Source organism: Podarcis cretensis, assembly GCF_951804945.1.
Source record: "Podarcis cretensis genome assembly, chromosome: 7".
Classification (NCBI taxonomy): Eukaryota; Metazoa; Chordata; class Lepidosauria; order Squamata; family Lacertidae; genus Podarcis; species Podarcis cretensis.
Genome location: NC_137176.1, coordinates 74,952,085 through 74,975,258, shown reverse-complemented (window position 1 = coordinate 74,975,258; position 23,174 = coordinate 74,952,085). Strand labels below are relative to the sequence as shown.

General features: G+C 41.5%; 1 protein-coding gene across 4 annotated transcripts in view; it reads left to right on the top strand.

Moving 5' to 3' along the window:
• The window catches only part of CSMD3 (CUB and Sushi multiple domains 3), a 592,920-nt gene extending 570,630 nt beyond the window's left edge, over window positions 1-22,290 (top strand). For all 4 annotated transcript variants that reach the window (XM_079984060.1, XM_079984063.1, XM_079984062.1 and 1 more), the window contains 6 exons: window positions 2,118-2,183; window positions 10,227-10,385; window positions 13,445-13,557; window positions 16,098-16,185; window positions 19,504-19,639; window positions 21,281-22,290. In XM_079984060.1, the coding sequence (XP_079840186.1) occupies window positions 2,118-2,183; window positions 10,227-10,385; window positions 13,445-13,557; window positions 16,098-16,185; window positions 19,504-19,639; window positions 21,281-21,440 (722 nt within the window). In that variant the 3' untranslated portion in view covers window positions 21,441-22,290. The remainder of the gene's footprint in view (window positions 1-2,117; window positions 2,184-10,226; window positions 10,386-13,444; window positions 13,558-16,097; window positions 16,186-19,503; window positions 19,640-21,280) is intronic.
• The last annotated feature ends 884 nt before the right edge of the window (window positions 22,291-23,174 follow it).

Here is a 23,174-nt window from a genome sequence, read left to right as displayed (position 1 = left end):
TTTAAAGGAATAAAGAATTGTGTGGCTTTCATCTGTCTTGTAGCGATTCAAGTTACAGAAGACATCACAAGTAATAAGGACACATGTGGCAGCTGCAAAGTTGGTCTGCCTTTATCACCCAAACTTCTCTTTCCTTTCATAGATCCTTTGTAATTTTTGTGCAACCCTGACCTATAAGGAATGTGTGACATTCGTTTGAGAAGATAAAACTGGTGTCATTTTCCAAACCCTTTTAAGAATATAGATTAGTGCTTAGGACCTTTTAAAATGCTTGGCAGCCCCACAAGATTTCCTGCAAGGTGCATGGGGATGACAACGGGTTTGTGACAAGGTTCCATTGACTTAGGCAACTCCCCTCGCCTCAGACAGACAGACAGAATATACTTTGATTTTCATTTGTTGGCTTATCTGATTCTTATTTAGGTAAGTAGCTGTGTTGGTCTGACGCAGTCGATATATATATATATGTATGTATGTATGTATTGTTCAGCAGCACCTTAGAGACCAACTAAGTTTGTTTTTGGTATAAGCTTTCGTGTGCATGTATCTGAAGAAGTGTGCATGCACACGAAAGCTTATACCAAGAACAAACTTAGTTGGTCTCTAAGGTGCTACTGGACAATTTTTTTTTTATTATATATATATATATTGACTGATTCTTATTTGTTGGCTCTCTGATTCTTGAAATTTTACTTAATTTTGATCTGTTCACTGAACTCATCTTAGAATGCATGAGGTGGTTATAAGTTATGTACATGGAGGCCCTACACACTGGCCCAACAAGTGGATCATGTGGTGTCCAGAGTAGCCCTCCATATTCTTTCAAAACACACACACACACACACACACACACACACAGAGAGAGAGAGAGAGAGAGAGAGAGAGAGAGAACTTTCAAATAAATTAGTGTTGAAAATATTTCCTTTAAAAAAAAAACAATATCCACAAGTGCACCAATCTCAAGTGCCTGGTAGCTAGACTTTACGGCTTCTTACACATCAATTAAGGTTCAGAGGAGGAAAATTTTCCCCTGTTGGGTTCTTCATATCAGGAAGCGTGAAGAGCTAGAGAGGCTGCAGGAAGCTGGAGAAATGATTAATGGAAAGGAAAGCACACTCACTGCCCATAACCAGCACACTATGATAAGGTCAGCTGAACTCCACACCATCCAAAATCTTGAAGTAATTCTAAAGTAATTTGCAAATGAAGCAGAAGAGCAAATGCTTCTTCCACAGGGGGGGGGGCAGGAATCTTTGAGAAATCTGGCTTCAGCAGATCACTAACTAAAATAGGGGTTCTTTTGTGGGGGGACTACATATATGGATGCATTGTAGGAATTGGCGCCTCTGAGTGCATACATGCAGCTGCTGCAATTTAAGTAAGTGCATCTACCCTTATTTTAAAGTCATGTGAATCATCATGCAATTGATTCTTCTACAAATCCCCAATGGCAGCCCCATGAATTTCTGCAGGTGAATGTGTAGGTACTGCCAGACAATATTCATCAAGCTGTAACATCCAGTAACTTACTGGGATTTGATCCCACACAAGGCCAGAGCTGCAGCCAAAGCTTCAACCAGCTGTAAACCACTATCAGTGCACGGCACTCCTGCAAAAGGAGCTGTGTAAAATGCACAAAAGGAGCTGTGTAAAATGCAATGCTGAGACAAGGTAGGAGGCCTCCAAAAGAGTTTTCAGCAACTTCATAACAATGCAATTCATATTTAGGGAAAGACATGATGATCAGTTAAAATACTGTGTTGCTTTTGTAAAGCACATACAGCCTACACTATATTTGGACTGAAATCTATAGAAGTAATCTTGATTCATAGAACCCCTGGGAATTGTGATAGAACTATCGAGTGTACTAAAACAAGACAGTGTGCATCTGTGTTGCAAGATGATGTCAGTTGAACTGAGCTCCCACCAGATTTGTCTTTCGGATTTATGTTGGTTTCCAGTATAGATACGTGAGAAATGTCTCGCCTCTTTGCTTATTTGCAATTTAATGACATTGGTATTTCATCTTTGATATATTTGTGTCTATTTCTACATTTAATGTATCACAACCAGCATAGATGTAATAATAACTTGTTTTGTATTACTTATATCAACAGCTGGTTCAAAAATATTGGTGAAAGACCCTAGGCCAGCTTTGGGGACACCAAGTCCTAAATTAAATGGTGAGTAACTTACTTTATTCATTTATTTATTTATAAAAATCCTTACTGACTAGGCAGTTCAGAAACAGAACAGAAAAGATTTGCACAACATATTAGCATTGCAGCCTACGAGGATGTTAGCTTGCTGTTGATATTTCATTGCCGAATAAGCACGAGACAAAAACATGAGATATTTTGTCAGAAAGGAATGATGCAGTGTCAGAATAATTCTGTTTTTGCTCTGCACATAAATGGCAGCCTCCCAGTTTAATAGGATGTGTTCAGCTACCATTCATCTATCTTTTCCAAGATGCGGTGCTGCATGGGTTGCAAAGTCATTTCTCAGCTGCCTCAAAACAACAGTGCTCTTCAGAACTATATACATAAGTTCTGTTGATAGCAGAACTCGTACTACTTTCAAACTATTCCATTGATAAATCAGCAGCTGAATTTGTCCATAGTATGTATCAATATCGCACTGCCGCAGTCTGTACATTAAGGAGAGGGAAGACGGTATTTTGGAAGAATCAGGCTTAGTGTCTCCTCCCGCCTCCCCCCCCCCACTTCAATCCATTCAAATATTACTGCATTAAACCTAAATTCAGATAAAAAGTCTCCTTGTTTCTTCCTTTTGGGAAAACAGCCTCATTATCCACTGTTGTCAAATGTGATCCTGCAATACATGTTTGGAAACTTTAGTAGTGTTGAAGGCAATTAAGTTAAGGAATAAAATCCACTCCTCTATTCCAGGGTTTTTCCATATGTGCATTTTTGCAGATTTCTAGGACATGATGTATGCTTTCTCGATATAGTAAAAAAAAAAAACATAAGGAAAATATATATAGCATATGGATTATAAAGACAATTTTTGAAGCTTTATTGAACTACTGTTACAAAGCTTTCAGTAAAACAGAACATTAGAAGAAGAAATCAGTGCATGGCAGTTTCTGCAAACCCCCTTCTAGCCCAGTTGTGTCCTTACCTGCCCAACACCTGATGTCATGTATGATGCCAGATGAAGAGCAGGTCACCATGGGTTTGGCCAAAATGGTATTGCAGGCCAAATGTGAAGATGCAACAGGCCTAATTAGGCCCATATGCCAGAAGGGCCCAGGAGCCATGGGCCCAGGAACAGTGAGTCCACGAGTGGCAGGGGCCCAGATATGAGAGAGGCAGTAAAACACAGGACAAACACACTAACTTTTGATTAAAGGCTTCCTGAGAACTGGGTTTACTTGAAACGAGAATCCTGAATCCAACGGCAAAACCTACCCAGAGGTAGTGGAAGGCTAACTGGCTAGGGTATAGTTGGTGGAGATGTTATAGGGCCCCTAACCTATAGGGGTTGAGGAACACAATGAGTTATTTGTAGGGATGGAGGTATTGGCATCCTTACATGGGGAGCTCTAGGAGCCTTGAATGTCTTGTTGCATGAGGTGCGAGGATGAGGCCCGAGGCAGTGCTCACACTCGTGTGTCTCTGCACTGTCCTCTGGCATGATCCCTGGTTGCATTCCCAGCATACCCTATGACAAGGATTGCATTTGGGTGACTGAGCATTTAGGAGTGGTATATTACAGGGCTATAAGTAGCCTAGCAGTGGGCTGAGCCAAGCCACAAGGAAAGTTGAGCTGTCTTTCCCCACTGCTGCTACAGAGATCAGAGGGTTGCTTCTCACATTGCCTGATCCATGTACCGGTAATACATGCCTTTCATGCAAATCACATAATGAAGAACAAATAAGCCTTAACAAGGGGAAATTGGTGCCCAAAAAGCAGCAGGGCAGGGGACAGTGCCTGCAACACGCCCCCAGGTACTATCAGAGGTAGTGAGGTTGGACCATCAATTTTACATCAAAATATGTAACCATTCATTGTTACCCTAGACTCAATTACATTATAAGATGTGTCTACACAATGAATAGTGCATCTGTATCTCATTCTCTCTCACACATGCATGCACACAAAATCTTCATTTGTGTATATGACCTAGCCAACAGCAAGCATCTTTAAATCCCATGTAAGCATGAACTCAAGTCATGCTACGGAAATCAGAGGAAACTAAAAGTAGTTAACATTGTCTTTACAAAATTGAGAAGGGTTAATTATACATTTTGAGTGCGCAGTTGGCAGGGTCACTACTGCTCAGCTTGATGAATTATGTACATATAACATATAATGCAATAGCCTGTCTTTTAGCTAGTGTTTTTGGTCCAAGCATTGACAATCAGAAGCATTAGAGAGCAATTGAAGAAATCAAGGAAGACAGACCCTCAAAACAATGATGGGACAGGTGGGAGCTAGACATTGCTAACAGTTGTATGGCATCACATACAAACCTGTGCATTTATTTATCTTGCCTGCGTATATGGAGTACAATGCTTATTGCCACCAGTTGTGATACAGTGTTCTTTCATTAGTGTTGCTACTATAAATTAATCATAAGTGTGAGGATGGCAAATAGAGTAAATGGGATGGGATGGTGTAGGGAGGACAAAATGTGCTGTTAACCTGTAACACCTCCTGGATATATCTTAGAAAGACGAATCGCTGAAAAACTGATGGATAGGAAATTGATTCACAGAATAATAGGATTGTAGTGTTGGAAGGGACCCTCAAGGGTTATCTAGTCTGCGATGGCTCCTCCCCCTTTGTGGAACGCTCTCCCCAGAGAATCTCGCCTGGTGCTTTCATTATGTGTCTTTAGGCACCAGGTCAAAATACAGTCGTACCTTTGTTTTTGAACAGCTTAGTTCTCAAACGTTTTGGCTCCTGAATGCCGCAAACCCGGAAGTGAGTGTTCTGGTTTGCAAACTATTTTTGGAAGCCGAACGTCCAATGGAGTTTCCTGCAGCCAATCAGAAGCCGCGCTTTAGTTTCCGAATGTTTTGGAAGTGGAATGGACTTCCGGAACGGATTCCGTTCGACTTCTGAGGTACAACTGTACTCCTCTTTGGGCACTTACCCCCCCCCCCCCGTGATAGTTTTAGTAGTAGTAGTAGTAGTAGTAGTAGTAGTAGTAGTAGTAAATTGTGTTTCTAATTTTGTACACTGCCCTGAGATCTTTGGATAAAGGGTGGTATGTAAACTGAAATCATCATCATTACCATCATCATCCAACCTGCTGCAACGCAGGAATTCAGGATTCCTGATAGCTTTTAAGAGCCACCAGATGTTGAAGAAAGTGACAATTTTCCAGCTGAGGGGGCATTTATATGTGTATGTGTATGTGTATGTGCTTGTGAAAATGACTGTACTTGAGTGAGCTGGAGGGAAAGCTCAGAGTTCGCTGAAGAGGAGGCAGCTAAGTTTGCAGGCCATTTTCTGGTAGCATCTGGTGTACTATGGTGGTTTGGTTGTGTTGTACAAATGCTTCTTTATTTCCACTTATGATTTACTTAGGTACATATATTTTTAATCTACCTTACCTTTCTGTCATTCCAAAGAGCCCTGGTCCCTTCCCACAGAATGCTGTTCCTCAGAGGGAGGCATTCTGGATTTCATTACAGATTTTTAAAGCCCAAATCAATTAAATTTGGACATACATACTTAAAAATGAAGTGAAGTACCCTCACTGCAGTCAAACATAAAATATGTAACATTGTTTTACTGGATCTCTTTAGATTTTTATTTTTCTTATTCTGCATAGTTATTGGTGTGCCCCCAACGATTTTTAATGCTTCACAGTCCTGAGATTCCCCATCTTCAAATCCAGGTGTGAGATTATATTCTCCTGTTGAAATTTAAAATCTTACCTTAGTGAAATGAGTGAATCCATTGATTCTGCTTTGCATTAGAGCTTAGCTCAACATTCTGCACCTCCATCTATAATAATCAACATTCATTTATTCCAAAAGGATTCCTTGGTAAGCTTTAAGAAATGTCTAGAATGCACTTTAAAAAGCCTTACTTAAGGAACATTTGTGTGTGGTATACCCCAAAGAGTAAGTTAAAAACCATTATGAAGTTTTAACTCTGTTCTAAGTGGTCCTAAATAATTCACGTACTTTAAATACAGCAAAGTTGCAAACCTATGGACACCTAGAATGCTTGGAATAAGTAGCACTGAAGTAAGCTGAAGCAAGAGAGTCTAGGCCAGAAAGCATACATATTGTTATGAGTTGGGGTGGTGCTGGTAGTGCTGCTAGGCTATATGTATGCCTGAGCCCCTTCTAATTCCTGGATGTAACAGGATTCAATTCCTGGAATGGCCAGGCTAGCTTCCTGGTGAGGTAATGGTCCTCTAGGTATGGGCCATTAAAATAACAAAGGAAGTGGCTCTGTGCCAGACAGAAAATGGACTCGCTGGTAGTTAGAAAGACAAAGGCAATGTTGGGAGCTCAGTGATGTGAAGATGGAAGCTGGTAGGCTAGGGAGCTGGGAGACAGAGCTATGCCTGATTTCTATTCAAAAACCCCACTTTCCTTGGGGGCTGCTGACAACCTGTGTGTCCTGAGCTTGTGCCAGGTAGCACATATACCATCCGCTCCCAGTTGGCATGAGAAGACTCTTTCTGTTTTTGTTTTGCATAATGTATTTGTTGTAGTGTTTAAATTGTAAACCACATTGTATGCCTTGGCAGGAAGGTGAAGTATAAATGAATAAGTGAGTAAGTGAATAAGTGAGTAAGTATAGGATCGCAACATAACTTGTGTAAAAGCTGAATTCATCAAGACTTGCTTCAAGGAAAGCAGGAACAGGTTGGGCTGCACCTGATTTTTAAAAAAACTAGCTTTTAAGTTTTAAAATACAGGATCATAAGCTCAGTTGGTTAGAGCACGTTGCTGTTAAGACAAAGGTTGCAGGTTCAATCCCAGTATGAGACACCTGCATATTTCTGTTAGAATTCCTGATCTATGATTGCAGTCATGGGATTTTTGTCTATCACATGACGGTGTATGTTTTGACTCCACAGAGTGGGAAGTGATGAAGACAGGATGTTTGTGTTGCTGTGTTCCATGAAGTGGGACTATTGTCCTTTGTTCTTTTTTTCTCTTTGCTGTCTGATGCTAGAGAGAGAGAGGGAGCCGTGTTGCAGTGCTCTGTGTGTGTTTATATGTAAATAAAGTAGATTAGCCAAAATGCTGAGTTTCTGAAGTCTGTCATAGTCAAAACAAAATAAAAAATTCCTTCCAGTAGCACCTTAAAGACCAACTAAGTTAGTTCTTGGTATGAGCTTTCGTGTGCATGCACACTTCTTCAGATCTGAAGTATCTGATTCAGATTCAGATTCAGATTCTTCAGATCTGAAGTATCTGATTCAGATTCTTCGTATCTGAAGAAGTGTGCATGCACACGAAAGCTCATACCAAGAACTAACTTAGTTGGTCTTTAAGGTGCTACTGGAAGGAATTTTTTTATTTTGTTTTGACTATGGCAGACCAACACGGCTACCTATCTGTAACTGAAGTCTGTCATGTGCATGCTGGGCAAACTCTGAGGATCCCTAAGTGTGCCAGTGTTGGTTGGCATCGGTCGCTATGATGTTCGGGCTGAAGAAAGCTTTTGAAGCTCCCGAACGGTTGACCAGGAGGGAGAGAACATGCCTGTTGGACATGTGTCTCTGCCAGGATCCTACTCAAGTGAAGGCTGAACTCCTGACAATTTCTGCATTGTAGGGAGTTGGACCTCAGTGTCCCTTCCAACTCTATGATTCTAAGTAATGAGCTACCACTGAGATCAGGATGCTATATGAGATTATGAAATAAGCTCCATGAACTAGGGATTGCTTCAGTCCACATTTTAATGCAGACCTACCTTATTCAGACTTCCTAAGCTATGCATGAACTGAAACACAGCTAACCCTTCAAAACTGGCCCTTCTCCAAATTTTGCAATGCTGTTCTCCAACCCACAAAAGGGTGCACAAAAATGTGTATATTACAGGAACATATGTGTAACAATGCATATATTAGTGAAAATAACATCGTATATGGGGCAATTGCTTGTAAAACTTAGGAGAAATTTGTGGGACAAACTGGAGACGGAGGAAGGGGTCAGCTTTCTTCATTTGCACAAATAACCCCATGGTCTTGGAATAATCCAACAGGTGCAATGTCAGCCAAGGCTGTTGCTATGGCAACATCGCAGTGCCATTTATATAAGTGATTAAGGCACGTCAGCTCATTAGAGTCTTGAGAAGTGAGTCAGAGTCTGTGCTACATCTTCAATTGCTGGGGCAACAGAAATTTGTGATTCGAGCACCCGCCACCCGCTTGAGGATAAGAAAGTTACATGGACACGGTATATTAGGTTAATGGGCTAAAAAAGGCCACAACTTTATTATTACAGCATGTGAGAGGTATTGGCTTAGGCATTGGATAAAACAACAGAGCGTGACTCCACCCCCTCAGGGAGGGGTGAGTCTATCAAGGGTTAACCACCAGTGGGAGGAGCCTGTTGATGCAAATACAACTGAAAGCTCCCCCTGATGTCACCAGGGGTCGTGCCATGGCCCTAGCCCCCAGCAAGGGCGTCGGACAGGATCCACAACTGCCAGATTCCTTTACCAGAACACCTATAAAATGGAGGGGTAGGCAATGGCCACACCCTGCCCTCCAACACACAACCATATTCCAATGCCTAACCGCCAGTACCCAAAAGTTGTGACGATTTGCTACGAGGTAGGCGAAAAACCAAGTGGCCAGTGCCAATTTGCCAGTTGGATAAAAATTCCTGCCAGGCCCCTTGGTCAACCAAGGTGACCAACCACAGGTCCATAGCAATGTCAAGAACCAAGCAATGAACTAAGGGAGGGTGGGAGGGTGGGAACTAAGGGAGGGTGGGAGAAGCATGTCAGCTCATTAGAGTCTTGAGAAGTGAGTCGGAGTCTGTGTTACATCTTCAATTGCTGGGGCAACAGAAATACTTCATACTTCGTATATCTGTATGTGCATAGCTTACAGCTGTGAGTATATATCAACATCCAAAACTGTATTACTGAAGCCTTTATCTTCTGCAACAGTAAACTATTTGGACCTTAAGCTGCCTCTGTGTGGCGACTGGAACTGGGGGCAACTTCCCCTGCATGGGTTTCTTACCACAGATTCCCAACAAAATCTGCACTGAAATTGTGACAAGTTTTTCATGAGGACTTTAAAAAGTGAATCACTGGTTAGACTGGAAAAATGAGAAACTGAAATTGACATGTTTAGCAACTCTACCACGAGTTTAATACTCACTCAATCTTCCAAAAACATATATGTTATTTAAAGGTATAGCATCACACGTATATTCATTCTTGTTGTTTTTTGTAATACATGCGAAGGGAAATCAGTTAAGCAGTCAATGTGGCTACTGATCAGTGATCAATGTGGTATTTAGTATGTCCTTTCAGGTGAGGCATAAATGCTCAGAGTATCTCTCTGTGAATGTTGGACATACGGAATCCCATAGAATCATATTTTGGCTTCTAAAAGTTCTCCTTAAATTTCTTCCCACATGTTAATAATTCTGTGATTTGTGAATAATTAATTGAGAAACAATGCTCTCTTTTCTTCTTTATGGTTTCTGTGAAGTCCCCTATATGACCTGAGCATGCACATGTCACAACTTTTGCACCCTACAAGGACAGGGGTGTCTCTGCAGCTACATTTGGTAATGGGATTTCACACTGTTTAAGAAATGGAATATGTCTGTAAACTACCTAGAGCAAATTTTGGGTGGGGGCACTGCTGGGGAGAAGAACAATTTCTGATGAATAGATTCTGTTAGTAGAATGACACCCGCTGGATTTCATCCTCTCTATATAATTTGTCTACATGCAGGCATAAAAAGTTGGTTAAAATCTTGTCTTTTGACTGCATCATTTCAATATGCACGTAACATTATTATTTTTCCATTAGGACAGGTGCAGTTAAGGCTAGCTCACAGATGCTTTCTCAAGCACCATTGCTGTGCATTATGTATATATGGGCTACGTTCTGTGACGATCATAAATATAATTTCCAATAACAAAAAAATAATTGAAGAGGAGAGAATGAGCATCTATTCTCATTTTAACCTGAGCTATTGCAATCCAAATATGGCTATTGTTCATTAACATTTTGGATGTTTTCCCCGCTACAGTTCCTGACGATGTGTTTGCCCAGAATTATATATGGAAAGGCTCCTACAATTACAAAGGCAAAAAGCAACCCATGACCTTGACAGTTACAAATTTCAATGCAACGTCAGGGAGAGTGAACGCGACACTCACCAACAGCAACATGGAGCTGCTACTTTCAGGTAAGGTCATGGAAGTAACCAATGGCCTCATATTTCTCAATCCAGTCCCCGCTTGCGAATTTAGTGAAGCTTACTTCTGAGTAGGCGCATACAGGAGTGTGCTATCGAGTATGGCTGAACCGTACCCAGTATTTTTCAAAACAAAATCACAATAAATAAAAAAAATGTCCTTTATGGAGTGATATAGAGGAAGAGAGACAATTATATTAGTCAATGAGTTGCTTCAGATTCTATTTTGTTTTTTTGCAACAATAATAGAACACACAGATGTTCCAGTCACATGGAAGTTAGGATGGCCTGATTTGGCTCTACCTTGATCACAGAGATCCTCTTGTGGGGCACATCCCTGTCCGTTGGATGTTAATAGGGACTGAGCCATTATTGGGGCAAACTCTGACCTGTGGAACTCCATGCCAGTAGCGTTTCGGCAGGAACTGCCCGGCCTTCATTCAGATGTATTCTGAAAACTGCATTGCTTGCTTTTTTAAAAAAAAACAAACTAGCTAGTGTTGACATTAATTATTTAAAGTATATTTTTATTGATGCTTTCTTAATTTTATTATGATTTTTGTATGTTGTATATACCACCTAGATATACTTTTATGAAGCACAGTCTATAAACATTTCAGTCAATCAATAAATATATGTGGGTAGCTGCTCGCACATAGGTTTTTTACTACGCAGACATCTCTGCCAATCCAGTGCTATGTAGGGTGCAAGGTTTGTGCTAGTGGTGCTGTCCTGCTCTCCTGCTCTTATATGTGGAGAATGACAGAATAGGGCTGATATTAATGTAAATTTGCAGGGAGCAACAGTGGCTGGCTCCTTATAAGAGTCCATTTACTCCTAGCCATCCTTGCTCGAGTCTGCAGTGGCGCTCCATCATAATTTGCCAGGCAAAGTAATCCAAGGAATTTATCAGAGAAGATAATTCATTCATCATGCTAAAACCTGTCAGTTTAACTTCAGCTTTTAATATTTTCCTGAGCCCAGTAATTCTTTGGCAGCGAAAGGAGACATCTGGCAATAGCTGGGTGTGTGCTGCCTCTTGGCTGATCAGGCTTAGACACGGATAATAATTTAAACCATCGGAACACAATGTAGACTTAAGGCCTGACTAACTTTTCACATTGATTTCAGTGGGACATAAAATGTACCTTAACTTAATCTGGATCCAGCCCAGAGTGTATTCTCTGTCACTCGTTGCCCAAACCTTTGCTAGCCTTTGGATAATAGAGCAGAGGGAAAGAGCAACGAGGAGAGGGGGAATCAGGGCAGGTTTGTCCTGGTTTCTGCCCAGACCACAATCATAGATGTTCTTTCTTGAGATCTTTACTGAGGCAAAGAGCAGTTGGTGAGTGTACAAATGGTCATAGCATTGGGGAGAAGCTGTCTGCTCTCAGAGATAGGAGTGCTGCTGGTGACCAGGCTGTGCATGTCCCCCAGTACCAGCAATGAGCTGGTACCCTCTCCAAATTCCATTGCTGTGTTGCATGCCATGGCACCCGGAATGTATTGTTCCCAGGAGAACAATAAATCACACTGATACGGAGTATTTTGGTTTATGGGTTCAAATAGGCCACAACTTTATTGGTTACAGATGGGAGTGGTTTGGCTTAGGTATTGGGGTGAAGCCATTCTTGACTCTTGCCTGCCTGCAGGGAGTCCACGGAAGGGTAAACTACAGATAGGGGGTACCCTATAACTTACATCAGATAATGGCACCACCCCGAGGGGCTGTGACATGGCCCTAGCACATGCCCAGGCTTCGGACAGTATTCACACCCCAGATCCCTTTAACAGGATACCCTTATTGAGGAGGGGCAGGCGAAGGCAACAACCTCCCCTCCAACCAAATGAAGGCTTACCCAATGCCTAACCACACAAAAGTTGTGACGATTGCTACTAGATAGGCAAAAACCCAATGACCGGTACCAATTTGCCGAGGGACAACAATTCCCACCTGATCCCAACAACATGGTGACCCACAACTGCCATAGCAAGGTCGTATCAGAGCAAAGCATGTGAAGAGGGTGGGTGGGTAGGGGGATCCGACAAAGAGGCAAGGAATAATAATAATAATAATAATAATAATAATAATAATAATAATTTATTATTTATATCCCGCCCATTTGGCTTGGTTTCCCCAGCCACTCTGGGCGGCTTCCAACAGAACACTAAAATACAATAACCTATTAAACATTAAAAGCTTCCCTAAACAGGGCTGCCTTCAGATGTCTTCTAAAAGTTTGGTTGTTATTTTTCTCTTTGACATCTGGTGGGAGGGCGTTCCACAGGGCAGGTGCCACTACTGAGAAGGCCCTCTGCCTGGTTCCCTGTAACTTGGCTTCTCACAGTGAGGGAACTGCCAGAAGTCCCTCGGCGCTGGACCGCAGTGTCCGGGCAGAACGATGGAGGTGGAAATGCTCCTTCAGGTATACTGGACCGAGGCTATTTAGGGAAGAAGGAGCTGGCCGACTACACCGAGATGAAATGGCCTGTGGCCACACACACCCTGGCAGTAGATATGCTGGGGCTGTCCCCAGCACAGATGACGCGGCCAGCCATGATGCTGGGGGAGGGAAGTAGCATACCTCCCCCTAAGCCGGAAAACTGTTGAGGTTTGGCTGACTGGTGAACAGACTTCCTTTCCCTGGCAAGAAAAAAGGAGCCATCTCCTGAGTGGGGGAAGTGAACACCTACAGCCTCAGTTTCCTAATATCAGCCCTCTCCCCCATCATCTTGTTCCTCGCTGTCATCTTCCTCCTTTGTCTGCATTTCGGCCTGCTTGTCCTCTCGTGAGCCCAGCAATCCCTCAGGACTAATGGCAGGGATGAATAGATAGATGGCCAACATTCCACACTGCTAATCTGAATGTGTAATTACTCTAACAGATATTTCTTCTGGTCCATTGTTAACTATCTGAGCAAAATGTAAATCGTTGACCTTCACACCTTGCCTGTGTGATTGTAAGGACTTCCTGTGGGAAACTTGAAGGTATTTTTCTTAGCTCAAATTACTTACAAGTGGCACAGATCAACTACTTTTATATTTTACAGGGGTGTATAAAAGCCAAGAAGCCCGTTTAATGCTCCATATCTATCTCATTAAAGCACCATCCCATACTTCTGTGAACAAACTGAAGGAGGAAAAATGGGCTATGGATGGCTTTGTGAGTATAGTTCCAGCAAAATCCAATACTTTCTTAATAGAAAATGATGGCTTGTGCATGAGACCAGAAAAAAAGACATTTTAGAAATGAAAGTTTAATTAGCAATGCTGAAAAATGGGATCATACAGACGGATGCTGACAGGGCAAGAACAAACGTTGGTGCTAGAATGTAGTGGCATTCTGAAAGGTCTGGGGAAATGCCACTGACTGGTTTCAAAGGTAGAATTATTCTTAAATAGTACTTACAGTTTGAGCAGGCACTTGTTCGTTTCTTTGAAAAACACATCTGCATCAACACTTTATTGTAAGAGCATGAGATGCTTTCCTATTCATTCGCTTTGCATTTTTACACTGAAAGTAAGCTGCTTGATCCATAGCAGCCCAATGGAGTAAGTGTTTTGTAGGAATACGGACCGATCCTGTTGCCTGGAACTTAACTTCAGGAAGGGCATAAGGCACAACCCAGAATTAGGCATTGTGTTGCATGTGCGCCATGGGCCAGAATCAGCAATAGCGTCACAGTCTGTGGTGGCAGAAGATGTCAGAAGTGTTGTATGGCGTGAAGTGATGCTTCATGGGACCCTTGAGGAAGCCGCCTTATATCAAGTCAGATAATTGGTCCATTTACTTCAGTATTGGCATCACTAACTGGCAGTGACTTTCCAGCTGTTGGGAGCACAAATTGTTCCTTCTACAATGGGTGAAATATATTCTATCTATGACTGGTTTCAAAGGTAGAATTATTCTTAAATAGTACTTAGTACCTAGTACCTAGTACCTAGATTTGTTACAATGGCAACACTCTGGTTCAGTATGGACAGCAAGCAAAAACCTGCATCTTCTAGTTTTTTCAATCTGAAATCAACATGGCGGCATTTCTAGGTACAGTATACATTAGCACAAGAAAATTCATAGGTTTTTTTTTAGCAGCAGTGTAGCTAAGCTAAGCAAAGGTGTGATATCATGGTTTTCCTGCCCCTATTCTAGTAGACCCAAAACAATGGATTCATGTTACACAACACAAAAAAAGGGAGATTCCGACTAAATATTGGGAAGAACTTTCTGACAGTAAAAGCTGTTCAACAGTGGAACAGACTCCCTCAGACTGGAACTTCTGACATCTTTTTTATATTACAAAGGGGGGTGGGCACAATTTGGACTGTAGTAGTGGCACTGGGACAGAGAGGCTCTATACATTTGCACCTGCACTGATTCCCCAACTTTAATCTTTGGTAAATGGAACCAGTTCTTCCCTATCAATTATGGGGAACATGTGGCCCTCCAGATGTTGTTGGACTCCATCAGACACAGCCAGTATGGCCAATGGCCATGGCTTAGGAGAGTTCAGCTATATCTGGTGGGCCACACATTCTCCATCCCTGCTTTAAGGAATGGCCTGGGTGGGTGAGACTAAAAACCAGATCACATGAAGACATCAGTGAGCAGCCGTCACTGAAAAGCAGGCAGTTTCAATGCTAGCAGTGTACAGTGTACATTGAAAGTGATTGTTTAGCTGCTGTTGTGCACTGCTCTGTGCACAGTGGATTGCAATGGAAGTTACTGGATTGCAATGGATGTAAAAGCCAATGATGGCTTATAAATGTGGCATGCTGAAGTCCAACCTATGTCTGCTGCTGTAACTGGTGCAAAAGCCATTGCCCATGGCAGTTATGCACCACCAGGTCCTTTTCCATCATCGAGCACCTGTTGATACCTACTTAAATCCCTTTTAGTAATAACTGTGCACTAGGTAGGGGACGCAGGTGGCGCTGTGGGTTAAAGCCTCAGCGCCTAGGGCTTGCCGATCGAAAGGTTGGCAGTTCGAATCCCTGCGGCGGGGTGCGCTCCCGCTGCTCGGTCCCAGCGCCTGCCAACCTAGCAGTTCAAAAGCACCCCCGGGTGCAAGTAGATAAATAGGGACCGCTTACCAGCGGGAAGGTAAACGGCGGTTCCGTGTGCGGCTCTGGCTCGCCAGAGCAGCGATGTCACGCTGGCCACGTGACCCGGAAGTGTCTCCGGACAGCGCTGGCCCCCGGCCTCTTGAGTGAGATGGGCGCACAACCCCAGAGTCTGTCAAGACTGGCCCGTACGGGCAGGGGTACCTTTACCTTTACTGTGCACTAGGTGCTTTGAAAGATAACCATGTGTGTCCCTCTGTGTGTGTATACTAAAATCAATTTTAGATAACACATTGACTAGTCTTTTGTGGGGGCTTTAGATAATTTATTTATAACTTGGTGGTGGTAGTTCTTTGTGACAAATGTACATAGCAACCACACACTGAAATAAATACTTTTTCCCTAGTCTCTTTTACTGATAGTAATCTCAGATTTTAATAAAATAACAACACATTTTAAGGCAATTCAGACACAAAGATTTATAACGGCCCACATATTCTCTTAGCTCAACTACCTCCTGCTTGGAAAATCTATTTCCAAGGAGCTGAATGGTTTAAGTGCCCAAACCTAATCTCCTTCTTAACGTTTAACCAATGTATATATATCCACTTTACTTCTCTTCTTTTTTAAAAATCCCTTTAGGTTTCCGCCGAGCCTGATGGTGCTACCTATGTTTTTCAAGGATTTATCCAGGGTAAAGATTATGGGCAATTTGGACTTCAAAGACTAGGTAACCAGTATGCATTAATATTAAAACCTGGGCAATCATTTGGGATTCATGTGTGAAGTGAGGAGCGGGACCCCAGGTTTCATGGATCAATTGGCTCTGTGTGCATAAGGCTGCATGATCGAGAACCCCATAAAAATCCATGTTCCCTGATTTCAGGGTGAGAATGTGCATGTCTGCATTTACATGTTTGTAGATTCTATGCGCACATAGCCTATCGACATGTGGAGTCTGGTGGTTGTGGTGGGGAATGGTGGCAAGATCCTGGTCTCCCCTTTGCACATCAACTACACAGGGATTCCAAATGACTGAATATGGCTCTAGTTCTGTTGTTTCTCGATAAAAAATGATTGCATCTGCTGGCGTGCTGAAATATGACTTTAAATTATGCGAATGAAGCATTCTAAATATAGCTAATACTGGGCATGTCTACAGTCTCCTTAGTACATGGCCACAGGAAGCTTGGACTATGCTGATTTTAACTGCTGCCAGCCTCTGGTGTGTACATGTGCAGATTTTAGTCCTGGGCGCACCATCTTTACAAATCATTCTAATTTTGGTTAGAGATAGCATGCCGACAAAAGCCAAATCCTAGATAAATGGTTCACCATAGGCTATGGGCAGCTAAAGTAAAGAAACTGTTCCCCACCCTTCATCCCACATTGTCTCTATGCACTAAGTTGGTTGGGAGAGGGGGTCCTGAACAACTTAGGACCAGGATATCTAAGGGACTTCCCTACCTGACATCCTCAGATGGGGCACTTCTGACAATAGCATATGCTCCAGAGGTATGCCTAGCTTGTACAGTAAACTAGACCTTTAGTGTTGCACCTCCAGCTCTCTGGAATCAATTTCCAACCAAAATCGGCCAGACACCTTGGGTAATGATGCACCCACTGAAGACATTTTGTTTAGGAAGGCTTTCCTTAAGGCAGTGGTGACCAAACATGGCCCTCCAGATGTTTTGAGATTACAACTCCCACCATCCCTAGCTAACAGAACCAGTGGTCAGGGATGATGGAAACTGGAGTCCCAAAACATCTGGAGGGCCGAGTTGGGCCACCACTGCCTTCAGGTGTAACCCAGTCATTTACAGAAGAGCATCATTGTATTTAATGAAATTGATGTTGTTTTTAGAGTTTGCATTGATGGTTTTACTGCTTTAGTTTGTTGACCTGATTTCATTTTCCTTAGGGTGTTTTGTTTCTGTGGCTTGTTCTGTTTTAACCATGTGAACATCAATGGCTTCTTGCTGCAACAGAGTATATAAATTTGTAAATAAGTAAATTTCTCATATTTAAAAATGGTATTCTCATCAAAGGGTACCACAGGATATAAGTCACATCTAGCTGGGTTGGATCAGCATCCAGTTTCCAAAAGTTGTTTAACAGAACATTTTTACCTGAAATCCAAGTTTGCATTTGAAACCTGGCATTGATTGATGGCTCTTTTTAAATTTTGGAGGTGCAAAGGGGAAGGTAATACTGCAACTAGCCAATTTCCTACAAACAGCCTCTGAATTAGTGTACAGAGGTACCTCTGGATGAGAACAGGATCCGTTCCAGAGCCCCGTTCACATCCTGAAGTGAGCGCAACCCGCGTCTGCACATGCGCGGGTTGTGATTCGCCACTTCCGCGCATGCGCGTAATGTCATTTTGAGCATCTGCGCATGTGCAAGTGACAAAACCCGGAAGTAACACACTCCGTTACTTCCAGGTTGCCGCAGAGCGTAACCTGTAAATGCTCAACCTGAAGCACATTTAACCTGAGGTATGACTGTAATTTAAAGTATCTTGGCTTAACATGCAGACATCCTGATTTCTTGGTATCACTTTTGAGGAGGACTGGAGAGGTGGGGAGTTTGAAATTCAGACATGTTGCTTTTTGCTCTATGCCTGTTGCTTTGTTTGCCTATCTTTTCTTCCAAATTTCATGCTCCTAACAAAATATTAATAACTGAATCCACGATCATATAAAAAAAGACAAAAATGTTAGGTAGCTAAGAGAAAATATTAAGCTGTTAATTATTGCAGCCCATTTTTAGAGTACTGCAGTGTTTTTTCCCTTAGACAGAAGCTGGTATATCATTAAATGTTTCCCCTTTTTGGGCAGTAGAATTCCGTTTAGACCAACCTTTGCAGTTTTACAAGAGGAATTAGCTGCTGTAATCTCTTTTAAGTAGCTTGGTCACTTTCTACTATGATAATTTTATCTGGAGGTGAAAATATGTTCTTATAGTTCCCAGGGACAATCAATTTCTCATTTTTATTGTCAATATAAAGGGGACGAATAACTTCTCAAATATAAGCTGAGGCAATTTATTTAGTCTTGTAAATATTAAAGAACTGGGTTGGACAGCTCTCAATCCTAAAGATATTTCTACACCAGCTTGTTTGTATCTGATCCAACCTTAAAAAGGAAGGAGAAAAAACAGTGAGACATTCCTTACCCACTTCCTTTCCTTATTTCAGATTTGTTTTTAACTTCCTGGTTGCTTCCACTAGTGAGTTAACACATGAGCCAGTCACTGTAAGGAGCCTATAAAATAAGGACAGGTATTTCTTTCACATTGTTGGGAAGAGGAACACTATGTTTACAGCAGGAACTGGTGTTTATGCCTAGCAACATTTCATGTACTGTTGTAATAATAATGATAATAATAATAATAATAATAATAATAATAATAATAATAATAATAATTTATTTGTATCCTGCCCTCCCCTGCCAGTGCTGGGCTCAGAGCGGCAAACATCATATTAATAACACAATATACATAAAAACAAGCAAGTAATCGATTAAAATGCATCCCAAAATTAATTTGAATAACTTATACTTAAAAATAAACTAAACAAATGGCAGTCCTCAGGTTAAATTGAAAGTGGTTAATTCTCACCAGGACCAGCTTTTTCCACTGATATTATAAGGACCTGTGAGTGGGCTGGGAAACCTCTTTCATGCTTGTTCTTATACAAAGAGAAAATGAGTCAGACTGAACCCTTGTCAAAGGCTTGGCGGAACAGCTCCATCTGGCAGGCCCTGCAAAAAGATGTCAAATCTCGCAGGGCCCTGGTCTCTTGTGAGAGTGTGTTCCACCAGGCCGGGGCCACGAATGAAAAGGCCCTGGCTCTGGTTGAGGCAAGTCTGACCTCCCTGGGGCCCGGGATCTTCGGGGTGTTGTTATTAGCAGACCGTAGCTGTAGAACTCGCGAACATCAGCTTCTCTTGTTTTTACTGTTTTATTCCATGGTAGAGTGAATTTTTGGAATGAGAAGCATGACAGTGGGTAACAGAAATAATTGTGCCTCTGTGTTTCCTTCCAGGACTCAACATGTCTGAAGGTTCAAATTCGTCAAATCAACCACATGGTACAAACAGCAGTTCAGTGGCTATTGCTATTCTTGTGCCTTTCTTTGCCCTTATATTAGCAGGATTTGGGTTTTACCTTTATAAACAAAGGTGAGTATGAATGTAAACTCTCTCTTTGTGTGTGTGTTTGCTGTATGAAGTTTAGAGCTGGATGTTTAAGGCAAATTCCACTATGTAGGTCTCAGTGCTTACCTGGAAGAAGGGAAGGTGAGTAAGAGGGTAAGGTGAGCAAGAGATGTGTTAATAGGGCAATTCTACTCTACATGCTTTTAGTTTAATGGTTCTAAGCTGGGTGTTCATTGTATCTTCTTCCCATTTCAAGACTTGCCCCCAGTCTATTGTTCTCTAACACATACCAATGGGAAGAGTAAAATGCTGCCCCCTTTAGCTGTTTAACAGCTCTTATCATCAGTAAATACTCCCTGATGTTTAGTCAGACTCTCCTTTCTTGTAACTTGAAGCCACTGGTCCAAGTCCTACCTTCCAGAGCAGGAGAAAACAAGCTTGCTCCATCTTCCATGTGACAGCCCTTTAGATATTTGAAGACGACTCTCATATCTCCTCTCAGTTTCCTCTTATTCAGGCTAAACATACCCAACTCCCTCACAACTGTCCCTCATATGGCACACATTCCAGCTTGTCAGTGTCATTAAATTCCGGTGCCTGGAATTGGACACAGTACTGGCCTGATCAAGGTGGAATACAGCGGTTCTATTATGTTCCTTGATTGTGACACAATACAGCCTAGAATAGCTTTAGAATTTTTTTGCTGATGTATCACTGTTGACTCATTTTAAGCTTGTGGTCTACTAAGATACACTACATCCACAGCATTCCCCACCAAGCTTGTAACACTGTTAAAAAAAGAAATGAGATTTATCTGGCATGTCTTGTTCTTGAGAAACCCATGCTGGGTCTTAGTTATCACAGCATCCTTTTCTAAATGCTCAAAGACCAACTCTTCAGTTATCTGTTCTAGGGCCTTTAATGGTATTGACGACACAAATCTTTGTGATGAGACCAGGTTTCAAAACCTTGGTATTCCTACCCAACCAGAAAAAGAGGCCTTGAGGAAATCAAAGGCAGTAGCATTATTTGCCCTGGATGGCTTTGGCCCATCTTCACTATTATCATTAAATTGAATTATTTAGTGCCTGTAGGCCCCATTATTCTATTCAAGATAAATTAAGAGCTCTCTTGAAAAACATTCAGTCTAGTGCATGCATATACTAACCTCATTTAAGAACTGTCAGGGATGCTTGATAGGCAAGGTTATTGTCTTACATTATACCTTTACTTGCTCTGTTTAAATTGTTGTTGTAAATTATTCTCTCGAAGAGAGGAACAAGGTTATTCAAATTTCTCGGCAACTCAGGACAGAGCAATAAAAAGGGGATGCTGTGTACTTCACATATTGCCTATATTTTGCTTTTGACATTTACAGTATTGTGACTCATATTTCTTGTATAATTTATCTTACATCCCACATAGTTTACCAGCTTGTAAGTGCTTAGAAAAGTCCTATGCCCGTTATATTTTATTATGGAGAGTTGCTCCACAGTTGTCATTGACAATTTACTCATTATCAAGTTTTTGCTGACAATTGTACACTTCTTTCAGACACCCAGTCTGTTGCCCTCTGTTGAATTTACACCTTGCCTCGAAAAAAGTTATAAATTATTTCATTACACAAATAATTTTGTTTTCTTTATTGTCTGCCTTCCTCAACAGAACTGCACCTAAAACACAGTACACAGGATGCTCTGTACATGAAAATAACAATGGGCAAGCTGCTTTTGAAAACCCCATGTATGACACGAATGCAAAGTCCGTCGAGGGGAAGGCTGTACGATTTGATCCCAACTTGAACACAGTCTGCACAATGGTATAACATTGCGACGGCTTGACTTCAGAGATGTGAAAATTGAAACACAACACCACAGTGCACACATCGTTCACTGGTGTAAAACAAAAACAAAAATGAAATTAAAGCACACTTTTCAGGATTTCCGGGGTCACCTTCTCCTGAGGACGAGACAGAGAGACAAGAGAGGATTTCTTTTTTTTTCCTTTTCTTTTTTCTTTCATAAACTGGAAAAAAAACCTATATTGACTTCATGGTTACCGTGGAGTGTTTTACAGAAAATGTGCTGCACTCTAGGAGTGCTTACTCACAGTTTATTTGCTTTTTTTAAAAAAGGAGATTATTCTAAAAAAAAAAAATATTAAAAAATAAATAAAACATATTTGCATATATTGGAGGAGCATCCACTATCAGTACTTCTGTGCTTTATAAACTATGCTAGAGGGACTGGGTTTAAAAGAACAAAACAAATGATATATGGTAGAAATTAAGAGTTATATTTACAGGAAGGAGCAAGAGTCATGAGCTACATCATTCCCTCAACAGCTAGAATTGGGTCCCATTCTCTCAATTGTACCTCCCTTTAAAGAACAAGGCTCACACCCTGTACCTTTGAATTTCTAAGATTATGTCACGGCCATTAATCGGCTTGAGCTTGCTAGTGCAACCTATTATTTCTGTGCCACGGTGGGATAATTAAGTGTCACGTTCTCAGGTTCTTTTGTTTCATGAATTTAAATTCCTTGCTCCATTTCTGCCTTCATTGTTCTTCATGCTAACATCTCCTGCTACAGTGGGCTACAAGGAGCTGCTGCATTTTTCTTCCTCTTCACAGGTTGACATTTCCTTTCCCAGCAGCCACCAATCCGACAGCAGTTGGGACACACTATACTACTTAACAATCTAGGATCCATAATGCTGCAGTACTCGTCGTTTCAGAGGACAATTTGTGAAAATATCCAATTAACACGCTTTTTGCCCTAGCAATCCCAGTTTCTCCTTTTTTGAAATTTTCACACAAGACGAACAACAGATTACAACACCGCACACCAAAATGATAAAGGATATTAAGCATTAAAATTCAGATCCTTTGAAATTGTGAGTTTCAGCAGTGTTATAGGTCCTGCTTCCACTCTGTGTTAAATGCTAAAGACAGGCCAGTAAATCTGCAGCGACTACAAGATGCACTTTGATCCATTAATGTCTTTATCGCTTTGATGCACCAAAGGAGCAATCTTGTTCTCTGGGTCTTCCCAATAAAGGAGGGCACAATGATGTGCATGGATCTGTCCTCTCATTGAAAATAAAGGGATATCCTACAAGAGCAGAACCCACATGTCTGCTCCACTCCACTCTGTTGATTGGGATTATTTTGCGGTACATTATTTGTTTCATTGTAGTATGCTGTGCCAATAAATAATGTGTTTGGGCGGGTGTATACTAAAAGCTTTGCCAAAGCCGTGCCAGGCATTTCTGTGTCTTCAAATGGTTATGCCAGCACAAATGTTTTAAATACAGATTATGTAAAACAATTCACATAGCAAAAATACTGGTATTGAAATTGGCCCTTCAGATTTCCGTTTGTGTGATTCCAATTTCCTTGTGACCATTAATTTGCAGCACACTGGTAGAAGTTTCCTACTGAATTCAACAGGTTTTGGTTTTAAGTCCCAACAAAACCTGCCTCATTCTAATTTGGGAAGTTTGTGTTTGTTTTGGAATATAAATCAGTATTCTTGTTTGAGAGACAAATCCTATTCA